This window comes from Octopus bimaculoides, chromosome 18, assembly GCF_046866305.1.
Source record: "Octopus bimaculoides isolate indiv1 chromosome 18, ASM4686630v1, whole genome shotgun sequence".
NCBI lineage: Eukaryota > Metazoa > Mollusca > Cephalopoda > Octopoda > Octopodidae > Octopus > Octopus bimaculoides.
Genome location: NC_142945.1, coordinates 6914307 through 6927796, shown reverse-complemented (window position 1 = coordinate 6927796; position 13490 = coordinate 6914307). Strand labels below are relative to the sequence as shown.

Sequence of the window (13490 nt, the reverse complement as noted above, 5' to 3'; positions counted from 1 at the left end):
AATTTAAACAAATTAACATTTGCTTCTTTATACAATCTGAAATGTATATATTAATTATTCAATATAAAAAGTAAAACATTTCTAATTTATTACAAAAACGTTAAATTAATGTATGGAAGTAGGAATATAATTCAGTAAAATGCTTCTATTTTAATATTTGACAAGTATATTTTGGATTGCTTTTCAAGTTCGTTGTATGTAAAGTTAGTATAACCTTATTAAATGTGTCTTGTGTTCAGTTTTATAATACATTAAATGTAGTTAACATGAAGGCAGATTGAATTCTGCCTTTGTCGGACGAATTGACAGAATGAGACGTATGCATATTTGTGTTACATTGCATAAAAGCTTGATTCTGCAATTGATTGTGTTAATAATGTTTAGAGATAGATTACATTTCAGACGAGTGTATAAAACAGTAATAAAGAGTAGGGGAGAGAGAGAGGGGAGCATGTATAAAATACAACTATTTGAAAAAAATACAAATTTGTGTATCCACCTTGATGTATATATAATAGATTCTGTGAATAATAGTTGTAATTGTTTTGGTATTTTTTGACTTTCAGTAATTTTAAGAAATTTATTGCTTATCAATACGATTATGATGTATATTACTAGTGTTAAAATAATTGTGAGAATAAACATTGAACGATTAGGGAAACAGATTGTGCTCTAAGTAGATAAAGGGTATCTTGAAATCCTAGCTATCCTCATTGAGTCATAAATTAAACACATTGGTACAACTCACTATTATTTAGTTTGTACATGTATATACATAAAGCCTTGGAATTCATATTTATGTAATATATAAATGGTAAGTGTGGGCTTGGCTATGTAGGGAAGAACTTGGTTTCACAATCACGTGATTTCAGGTTCCGAACCTTAAGTGTTTTGCACTATAAGTCTAGACTGAGCAATACCTTGTGAGAGAATTTGGTAGATAGAAACTGTGTGGAGGCCCACCATGTGTGTGTGAGTGTGAATGTACACACATGTATGCAAGTAAACGTATCAATATGTGTATTAAATGTGTTAATTAAAAGTATTATTTTGGAACACTGCTTAAATACTAACACAATTTTATGACTTTGGCTGGATGGAGTTTGACATTTTTATTATAATACTAGCTGACCCTGTGTCGTCAAAAATGACGGCTAATTGTAGTTTTTATATATAAATAAAGTACAAAATAAGGTACATAATAATCACACATACAAACATTCACAGAGTTGAAACGCTGATGCTTTTTTTCATCCCTTTCTTCCTTGTGCATCTATAAAGTGCTTAGCTCTATGGACAACTCGTCAGACTCTAATGGCAGAGAGCATATAATCCCTCCTTTAAACAAGTGCTACATATACCACTGAATCTGTTTAGCAATCAAAGTACGTAAAGAAAGAGGTACACAGATTCTGCCAACTAGGTCACAGTTTTATGAAAGTCTGCTGAAAAATCATTTTCATTCTCCAGAGAAAGCAACATGTCATTCTTTGACTAGCATCATATCCAAGAGAATATATTGTTTGTCTTTTTAATGGTTTAGTTAAGAGGGGGGAAAGTCAACACGTTACTTTTACTGCTGTGATATTGGTAGGGGAGAAATGACAAGAAAATCTCGAAAACTCATGTATTGTTGCTTACTACTACCACTACTACGATCCTTATAAGTAACCTCATTAGGAGCTGGAGGTCAATAATCAAAAGAGGATCTGAAAAGAAATAAGGCAGCCTTCTAAGATGTTTGTCAATGAGCAGGGCTGGTATCAAATCTGGTGAAAGGCTTCCAACAATCACTTGCTTTGAACTACAGAAAATTGAAACCAGAGACTGAAGTTATGCTATGAATCCATGTAATTTATACGAGATAACCTTTTATACAGGAAGGTGACCATCTGAATTACAATAATCTGTAATCTAGAAGTATTGTTGTGTATGTATAAGTGTGTTGGCATGCATACGTGTGTGTGTGTGTTAGTGTGTGTGTGTTTGCATGTGTATGCATCTATGTGTACGTGTTAGATGTATGTATTTTCATGGGTTCATATTTGTGTGTGAATGTATTTATGTGTGGTCGTGTATTAGCGTGTACACATTTGTAGTATGAGTATAATTATGTGTGTGTGCGTGTGTGTGTGTGTGTGTGTGTGTGTGTGAGAGCATGCATTTATTTATGCGTGTGTACTTATGTGTGTGGACAAGTGTGAATGTGTATGTATGTGTGTGTGTGTGTGTGTGTGCAGGCATGTGTGCATTAATGTGCAAGGGGGAGAGAGAGAGAGAGAGAGAGAGAAGGGAGAAAGGACAGACAAAAGAAAAGCGAGACAAGAAAATTAGCAAATATAAATGCCACCAATATGGCTGAAGGGAGAACAAACTCAGGGCAGTGTTCTGCATACTAAATACATAGGCACACATTTAATATAGCGAGTTTACAAAAAAAAAAAAAAAAAAACTTTGATTAACTCTGATTATCCAAGTGTGTAGTAGATAAAAGAATCCCTTCTGGGTGTTTAGAATATTAAAGCAGCAAGAAGAAAGAAAATCATTCCAATAATATAATTAAAATAAAGACAAACGAAGAGGTGAAAGCAATGTTTATATTTCAGTCTTATTAACTCTGTTGTTACTGTATTTCTGCTGAAATATACTGCTTTTGTTTCATTTAATTTTGGAAATAATACAGAATTTATTAAAATAGCTTGGCCATTATTATGCTGGTCGTTGGAACATGAATTAACATGAGATTTCAATGGAAGATTTTAAAATCGGTTCATTTTAAAACAAAGTTTGTATCACAGAAGTAGGGGTGATCTCAGACAGGTTAGTACCAAGAGGGTTAGACTTACTCAGCAAAGAATATTCTACCCAGGTAAGGCTGTGAGCTAGCAGAAACGTTAGCATGCCAGGCAAAATACCTTTAGAGACATTGCTACTCCAAATCAGTGCAGCCTTGCCTAGAAACATTAATGTCTAAGAAGTAGTTTCACACACCTCAAAGCTCCAAGAATCATGAACCAAGGCCCCAATTACAGATGCAGGACTCTCTAACAGTTTACCAATTCCCTGCCCTGGGTTGTATTTGCTTAGAATCCTCATAAGGATGACAGGCAAAGTTAACTTAATCCCTTTGTCTGTCCTTGTTTGTCCCCTCTATTGCCCCCCTTGTGGGCAATAAAGAAACAAGAAACATTAGCATGCCAGGCAAAATGCTTAGCAGTATTTCATCTGCCACTACATTCTGAGTTCAAATTCCGCTGACGTCGACTTTGCCTTTCATTCTTTCGGGGGTCGATAAATTAAGTACCTGTTGCGTACTGGAGTCGATCTAATCAACTTCACCCCTCCCCCAAAATTTTGGGTGCATTGTGCCTAGAGTAGAAAAGTGTGTGTGTGTGTGTGTGTGTGTGTGTGTGTGTTATTTCTTTACTACCCACAAGGGGCTACACACAGAGCGGACAAACAAGGACAGACAAACGGATTAAGTCAATTATATCGACCCCAGTGCGTAACTGGTACTTATTTAATCGACCCCGAAAAGATGAAAGGCAAAGTCGACCTCGGCGGAATTTGAACTCAGAACGTAGCGGCAGACGAAATACCGCTAAGCATTTCGCCCGGCGTGCTAACGTTTCTGCCAGCTCACCGCCTTTGTGGTGTGTGTGTGTCACCCTCTCAGTGCTTGAGAATCAGTGTTGGTTTGTGAACATCATGAAGACTTAGCAGTTCAGTAAAATAAACCAATAAAATAAACATCAGGCTTTAAAAAAAAGTAAGTACTGGGATCGATTCAGTTGAATAAGATCCTCCAAGGCAGTGCCCCAGCATGGCCACAATCCAATGAATGAAACAAGCAAGAGGTAGACAATAATAAGAAATACTCACTGTTCTTTCTAAAGGCACGCCCTGAGTTTCAGTCTTAACTTTGCTGTAAAAATTATATTGTAAAGTCTCTGAGTGACTACTGTTAGATATATTCAAAAATAAATAAATAGAATTTGGTATATTTTCAACTGTAGCTGTTGCATTGATGAGCTTGGCTTGTGGTGGAACGCGGTGAGAAGACGGCCCGCCAGCATAACGGATTACGGCACCAACGACCAAACCTGAAACACAAGAAAAAGGGGGAAAATTGAAAGACTTCACTTAAATCATCTGGTCATTATTATCAGTGTTAACGGTCTTAGTCGTTATCATGTATCATAACTGTCATTATTGTCATCATCATCATCATCTTTATCTTCATCATCACAATCAGCATCAACAGTATCAAGTGTCACTGTTATCATCACTATCGTCATCACCCTTATCATCGTTATCATCATCATCATCATCAACATCATTCTATTATAACCACCACTGTCATTATTGCTATCATCATAATCATCATTGTCTTGCTGAAGGGCACAACACGCCACCGGGAATTGAACTCACCACCTTACAATCATGAGTCGAATACCCTAACTATTAAGCCATGTGCCTTCAGATGGACAGACAGACAGGCAGGCAGGCAGACTGGTAGATAAACAGATAAATAGACAGACAGACAGACAGACAGACAGACAGACAGACAGACAGACAGACTGGTAGATAAACAGATAAATAGCTAGACAAACAGACAGACAGACTTGTAGATAGACAAATAGCTAGACAGACAGACTGGTAGATAAACAGATAAACAGACAGATAGGCAGACAGACAGACTGGTAGCTAGACAGATAAATAGCTAGCTAGACAGACAGACAAACAAATAGATAAATAGCTAGACTGATAAATGAATAGACAAACGTAAAACCAGACATTACAACTGATTACAAACAAACATAAAACACCAGTCTTAATGGATGCACCAGTGCACAATTCAGAGGAAGCGATAAAGAATTATATTGTTTTTCCACCACCGACAGGAATTTATAGTTCTTCTTACCTATAATCAAACAGATTATACAGCTGTGGCACCAGATATATCGGTGGAACTGCCAAAATATCGATAAGGAAACTATCAGCAAGATAGCATAGATGGAATGTGCCGAGAATTTCAAGTGGGCACTCTCCAGAACGATGCTGTCCACTAAATTAATCCAGTTGATGTCCGTGAAAACTGACGAATTGTTCATGTCGTGGTTAGATGACACTCAATAGTAATAATAATAATAACGATAACAATAACAATAACGATAATAATAATAATAATAATAATAATAATAATAATAATCCTTTTTAGTATAAGACCTGAAATTTTGGAGGAGCAGACAGTTGATTACATCAACCTCAGCATTTGACTAATACTTATCTCATCAACTCCGTAAAGGCAAAAGCAACTTCAACAGAATAATAATAATAATAATAATAATAATAATAATAATAATAATAATAGTGAAGATGATGATGATGGTTATATTCTTTCCTTCACTTTTTTGCTGAGTTCTCGTTTCTCAACATAAAAAAAGACCCTACTCGTGCATGTGCGTGTTTGGTATTTTGTCCTCGGAATCTTAGGCCTTGTGGTCAACAAAAAACAATCATCATCACCATCATTGCTGCTGCTGCTGCTATTATTTGGTTTGACTCAGCTTTGGGTCTTATTCCTGACAGGATGTACATGGGTAGCAAGTTATTACCAGTAACCTCAGGTATCCACAAGTTTTTGGTAGTCGTCTTTCAAGTGCTTAGAACCCTCCTGATAATCCTTGCTGTCCCTAAGAAACAAACTTTCTGTTGGAGCTATTATTACTATTACTATTATTATTATTATTATTATTATTATTATTACTATTCTAGGCCTAATGAAGGCAATACATATACATGCTATCCACAGGTATGCGTATAACTGTCAGCATTTGTATTTAACAGCAACAGTACATCTAGTACTTACTACTACAACTACTACTACCACCACCACCAGAGCTACTACCACTATATTAACTACTGTAGCTAACACCACCACCACAACAACAACAACTGCAGTTTCATTTCTTACAACTGCTGTCATTGCTGATACTACTACCATTGCCACAAATTACAATTTCTACTACTACTACTACTACCACCACCACCACCATCACAGCAATAATTACCCCTAGCAACTGCAACCACCACCACCACTACTACAATGACAATGATGATGAAGATGACCACCACCACCACCACCACCACAACTAATATTCAAATATCATTCTAACTCCATCACCACCACTACCACCACCACCACCACCATTACCGATATGCATTACTTTTGTAACTAAGAAGAATAATTTCAACTTCTATCACTGCCACTACCAACAACAACAGCAACAAGAACACCGAAGGAATGACAAGAAATATTGATTAATCGGTTGCTTTTTTTTTAAAAGAAAAACAAAAAATATGGCCACCATCGTCATCACCATCACTATCATCATTGTCATTGTCACATATGTCACATTGTCACATAGTCCCACATGCTGCTGGGTTATTTATGAGAATAAGAAAAAAAGAGTTGGGGGGGGGGGGACAGATTCAGTACTGCTTTATATGAACTGGAAGGAACCGATGAAAGGAAGACACTACCGAGCCACTTGACCTGCTAGTGTTAGCAGTGAAATTTCCTTCCTTGAATCATAACCTACCGGGTGGTGTAGCTGCATTGGTTTCTCCAATCCAGTCCAGTCCGGTCTCAGAGGGAACATGAATATCCTAGGCACAGTCAATTTCTTCACAACAAGCCAATGATACAAAAAAAAAATAAGAAGAAAAAGAAAATAGAAGATACACTATGAAGGTATATTGGCTCAGTGGTTAGGGTGTTGCAGTCACAATTATAAGGTTGCGATTTCGGTTCCCACACTGGGCAGTGTGTTGTGTTTTTGAGCAAAACACTTTATTTAACATTGCTCTAATCCACTGACCTGTAAGTGAGTTCCAACAATGGCCGGGAAGTTAATTGTGTGGTGTACTGGCATCCCATCCAGGGAGTGTTGTAATCTCAGTCACTTAACCCACCAAAGAAACCAGGTTAAGTTCTGGTTGTGTGAGCCCTAATGGTCACAACAGATCTAAGCCTAAGTGTCCAAAATGATTATAAAATACAAAGTAAGTGGGTGGACGAGGATGAAGTGACTGATCATAAATCTACTAGATTAGAGTTGATCTGGAGCAATCATTATTCTTTTAACTGCAGTAGTATACAATCACAATCCACTTCCACCCATTCCAGTGTTCACAATCAATTATGGTCCCACAGTCAACTGATTCAATATTATAATAGATAATATGAAAATAAAAAAAAACAGGATGAGTAAAGATGGAATGACTGAGCATAAATCTGATGGATTAGAAGTGACTTGGGATTATCATCATCAGTACCATCATCATCATTGTTGTTTGACAGCAATAATAATTTGTCACAATCCACCTCCACCAATTGCAGATAATCAATAATGTTCCAAAGGTCATGTCATTAGCCCTGCTGTTGGTGAGAATTGAATTCTTCAGTGAAGTTTGAACTCGGAACACAAAGAGTCAAAACAAGACAGATACTGCAAGACTTCTCATCCGACAGACACTAACAATTTCACCAATCCACCGCCATAAAAGGTGATTTCTTTTACCAACTCTGAAAAGATAGAAGGCCATTCTCCACCTAAGTCTATAACAACAACTGCATTGGAGCAGCCACACCGGGACACACCCTGATCCTTCTGCTTCTTTCATGTGATGTCCTTGGCCACTGTCAACAACACAAATAATGTATATATGCATATATATAGCTTTGTATACAAAAATGTATGTAGGTTTGTATGCATTTATCAATTTATGTATGTATGCAAGAATGTATGTGTGTATGTACTTATGAATCTGAGTGTATGTATGTATGTATGTATGTATGTTCATATGTACGTACGTATGTATGTATGTATGTATGTACGTATGTATGTACGTATGTATGTACGTATGTATGTATGTATGTAAGTATGTATGTATGTATGTGTGTATGTACTTATGTATGTATGTATGTATGTGTGTATGTACATATGTACGTATGTATGTATGTATGTATGTATATGAAGATGATATACTGAATGTAATTACCAGCTGAATTACAAATGAATGCAACATCTTGCTAAGATTAAGACAGTTTAGTCTGAATACTAATTGACACACACACACACGTGCTAGACCAATGAATGGTAAGAGTTCCTTCACATACCAAAATGTAGATAAAAATGAAAATAAAAAAAAAACACTATACATTATCTGAGAAGCAAAACATAATGTAGATAACGGTAAAAAGTAAAGTTAATTAGCAGAATCATTCTACACTGACCTAGCAATAATTCAGTTTAGGAATAAACTGAATATAACTGCACTAACAAAGGAGCCTCTAGTGGTTGCTCATCATGCCAGAAATCACTCAAATGATAACGGTAATGGCACCTCTTGCACTTACTTCTACTACTGTTACTACCACCTGCACCACCACCAGAGCTACTACCACTAGCTAACACCATCACCACTGCCACCATGGAAAGGAGATTGTGATCGTTACCAGCGTCACCTTCCTGGCACCTGTGCCGGTGACACGTGAAAAGACGTTCGAGCGAAGTTGTTGCCAGTGCCGCTGGACTGGCTCCTGTGCAGGTGGCACATAAAATACACCATTTTGAGCGTGGCCGTTGCCAGTACCACCTGACTGACCTTCGTGCCGGTGGCACATAAAAGCACCCACTACACTCTTGGAGTGGTTGGCGTTAGGAAGGGCATCCAGCTGTAGAAACTCTGCCAAATCAGATTGGGGCCTGGTGTAGCCATCTGGTTCGCCAGTCCTCAGTCAAATCGCCCAACCCATGCTAGCATGGAAAGCAGACGTTAAATGATGATGATGATGATATATATATATATATATATATATATATATATATATATATATATATATATATATATATTAATAGTAATGGTATGACAACAAAAGAATGAATGAGACCTCGATATTATGTACCCATCCCATTTCAATAACCCTCCCATAACTGCTCCCATTTCATTAGCATTTTTCTAACAAAATACACTCTTTTAGGCTCTGCTTAATTCTGAAAATAATCAAGAATTTTGGAGGAACTGTGTATATACAAAGATGATGGACTCTCCTGTCAAAGACAGCATATGAGCGTTCAGCTTTTGCCAAATGACCAGCACAAAGGATTTGTTTATAGGGATCAAATGTATGCGCTGGACATTGGCTTACTCCTCTCCATCAAATCAACATTGAATGAACAGGTGCACAAGTGTATAACATGTCGGGTGTCAAAGTGATCACAAAGCTACATGAGATGAAGTGTTTTGCTCAAGAACACAATGCACCACCCGGTCTTGGAATTGAAACCATGACCTTATAATTGTGAGTGCAACACCCTAACCACTAGGCCATATATGCACAACTTAGCCCCTTGCCCAATTTCTTCCTCAAAACATTCCCACCACCCATTACTTCTGTCACTATAGTATTCTAATGCTGTAATTAAATCTCAGCAGAACTTCATATTTCACCAGCTTTTCTCTGATACAATTTATCTTTCTTACTATGCAGAACAATTTCACTTGATATCTTAATACTATTCTCTCCGCCCACATTTTACATTGATCACCCTTCTGAACCATCAGATTACTACTCACTCAGTCTCTCTATACACACACACACACACACACATTTACACAGTGTCTATCTGTCTCTTTCTCTCATCTTTTCTCTGTCTACTATATCATTATCAATATTCAGTTGCTCCTCACTTTGCTTTTCTTCATTGTCAGTCATCTCCTACTCTCCCCCGACTCTTCCCAACTCATATATATATCGTTGGTCAACCCAACACCGCTTATCCACCATTCATTACATCCACTTCTCAACCCTACACAATCTCTAAAGCTCTCATCTACTCTTCCCTAATTATCATTCTTCAAAATTTCTTCTTCATTCATTACATTCACCCCATCATCCATTCCCATATCTAACCATCACTTTCCCATTTACTCTGGCCACGAGGAAATATTACACTGGCTGGAAATAGGTGAGAGTTGGCGACAGAAGGACATAGAGCTACAGAAAATTGCCCTCAACAAATCCTGTTTTACCCATGCAAACATGGAAAAGTGGACATTAAACGATGATGATAAAGATGATGATGATGATGGTGTACAACAGGCCTCTTTTATCTTCTGTCTACCTAATCCACTTACAAAGCTTTGGTTGGCCCAGGGTTATAGTTGAAGTCGTTGGCCCAGGGTTATAGTTGAAGTCATTTGCCCAAGACAACTGGGCAGTGGGATTGAACCTGAGGCTTCTCAATTACATAGTCCAATGAAGGCTAGCAGGCTGAAACACCGAAGTCTCTGTCACCACTGCTCTTGTAAAAGTATAATAGATATGCACTTTACAAAAATTATTGAATAATTCCTCAGTTTAATGTACGGTTGCTTACATCACATCTATGTGTGCGTGTGTGAGTACACACACACACACACACACACACATATGAATATTACATGGAAAAGAGGAAGAAAGGAAAAGAAACCCTGCTCCCCACCCTATAATACTGGTCTAGAAAACTATCATCCAAAGTCATGAGGTAGATTACCATGTGTGACGTTAACAACTATTTTCCTCTTTTTATACAATCTAGTCCAATAGTTCTTTAATAGAATGTGTCTGTAAACATCTGCAATGCAGTCCCTCATTGTGTTTCAAAGAAACATAATTGGCTTCAAAGAAGGGAAAAGTCAATTTAAAGACTGCTTTGTGAGAAAATTTCACTCTCTTACAACATGGCTGCCACTGCAGTTCTTCAACAGCTGCAATAGCATTCACAGTATTAAAGCCTCTCTATGGCAATATTCTCACCAATCGTGGCTACTAGTTGAGCCAACCTTCCACACACTTGAAACAGCAACACCAAATTTCATTTAAGTTATATCCTAAAAAGGGTATAATTTAAATGAAGAACTATTTGTTGAGGTGAGCTGACAGGGGAACCTTTAATGTGGAGCTCTAACAAGCTAGAAATAGCAGCACCAAATTTTCTTCAAATCTTATTCTATTCTCTTAACAAAAAGACAATACAACACATTGGATGAAACTTAAAGTAAGAAGATACTTCCTCAAGGTATTGTGTAGTGGGACTGAACCTAAAACTACACAACTATGCCTGTGCCTTTTTAGCATCAATTCTGCCAGTCTAGGAAAGTATTAGGGAACAGACCCTTCCACAAGACCAAGCAAATACAATAAAATAAAATAAAAGTCAATATCTGAATTTAGCCAAATATGCCATTGTTGGCAATTATAAGTGTTGTATTTATGTTGGACAAATTACCATGACTACAAAACAAATTTGAGAGTGTTAATGTGTGTGTATGGGGGGGGGGCGCTGTTCATAGGTCTATGCATTTATTTATGTGTGTTTATGCCTGCACTTAGGTGCATGCGTGTTTGCGTGAATATGAGTTTATGTGTTTGCGTGTGGTATGTTTTTATTGCCCTGTCATGTGAGAAAAGGCTATAAAAACATTAGGAAAATATTTTTCGAATAACAAATAATAGTAATGAGATTGAGAAAGAGAACGGAAGAAAAAGAACAAACGTAATATATATATTTTTTTGTTTTATTACATTATACTATACAGTAAACAATTAACTTTTGCAAATATTTAAACCGAGCAAACAAAATCAATATAAAATTATCAAATTAAGACTACCGGATTAGTAATACGATAACTGTTTGGTTTAATAACAAACTACACCATTTCTTTTGTGGGTGGTTAGGATTTTATTTTATATATTCTGTTTTTATTTAATTTGATTTTTTTTTTTTTTTCCTCATAAGAGATGTTGGTCAGAAATAATTGTCTATTGAAGAATTCAGCTATAAAAGATATTAATGGTTCACTGAGAAGCATTTCACACAAAATAAACATGTACTTTAACACTGGTGAGAATCTCCCTGCCCCTCTGGCTCGGTCATTAACAAAACCAGACCGGACTAGAAGAGGAAGCCAGGACAAGAGATCAAAGCACTGCAGTCTTTTAAAATTCATTTTTCTTTTTTTTTTTTTTTTACGCAATCTGAATCATTTGACCTGCTTGCAAGAAACAGTAGCCAAATCACCCTCAAGCTTCTTTTAAAATATTCATAAAAAGCACATATTAGATTTTTATTTTTTATACTTTTAGACGAAGTACTATCTCTCTCCGCTCAAGTTCGTCACGTCACAGTGTTCAGTATCTCCTCTTGTTCGGCTTAATGGCCTTTAATGTTGTTTTCACTGTTTAATTTTTCCTGTCTTGGTTTTTGTTTGCCACTTTGGAATCCTCCGCTTAGCAGGTTAATCCACTTCGCGGGAAGAGCCATTCTAAGAGCGCGGTCTGCCTCATCTTCAAAACGCCTAGTTTAGAATAGAGGCAGCTGATGAAGGAAAAGTTCCATAAGTGGCTCGTCTGTTTTCCTATCTGTTCATTCTGTTGTCCGTAAAAAAAAGTCCATTTTTTTGTGCTTTGTTTATATTCCCTTTTTTGTCCACATTTTTTGACGTCCTGTACCCAGATATGCATCTATATATACAGGTAGATGTAGGCATGTACATGCATATGCTCATATATCATTTGTATTATTATATATATATATATATATATATATACATATACACACATACAGCAGGCTTCTACACAGTTACCATTTGCTATATTTCATGTAAGAAATTGGCGATCATGGTACTACGGTAGAAAACCCTTGTCCGAAAATGTCATGAGGTGGGATCGAACTTGGAACCACATTGCTGTAAAGTGGCCATCTTCATCACAGTGATGCCTGCACCTAAATTTGTTATACAACCCATTGATAAAGTTCAGCATATTGTTAGTGTTGAAAATTGTATGATATTAAAGTTAGCTGGTTGGTCGGTCGGTTGGCTGGTTTGGTTAGTACAGCTACTGAGAAATATGCACATGTGAGAGTGTGAGCATGCGTGTGTGTATTTACATACAAACGTGTGAGCGTGTGTGTGTGTGTACACATATATACATATATCTGTATATATGAATTGTTTATATGTCATCATTATCACCCTTTAATGTCAGTTTTCCATGTTGTATCATAAACACACACATAGTGCATGTGCATACATATATATATATGTAAATATGTACATGTGTGTGCATGTCTATATATAGATATATATGTATGCGTATACGTGAGGGTATGTACACATGTATGCATGTAGTGTGTGTGTGTGTATTACATACATGGTTAGGTAATACACCAGTAGTACCTATGGATACATTTATCCCTTAGCTGGTTGCATAACCTCTAACTCATAATATATATATATATATATATATATATATATATATATATATATATATATATATATATATATATGTATATACACATACATACATGTTTATGTGTATATGTGTGTGAGTGTGTGTGTATATGCACACACACGCACACACACATCAAAAGCAATAG

At 36.6% G+C, this 13490-nt stretch overlaps 1 protein-coding gene across 1 annotated transcript in view; it reads right to left on the bottom strand.

Annotated features, from left to right (window-relative positions):
• The window catches only part of LOC106870034 (sodium/hydrogen exchanger 9), a 100756-nt gene that overhangs the window by 53363 nt on the left and 33903 nt on the right, over positions 1–13490 (bottom strand). Inside the window, exon 2 of the mRNA XM_089365685.1 lies at positions 3883–4103. Coding sequence (XP_089221811.1) covers positions 3883–4103 — 221 coding nt within the window. The remainder of the gene's footprint in view (positions 1–3882; positions 4104–13490) is intronic.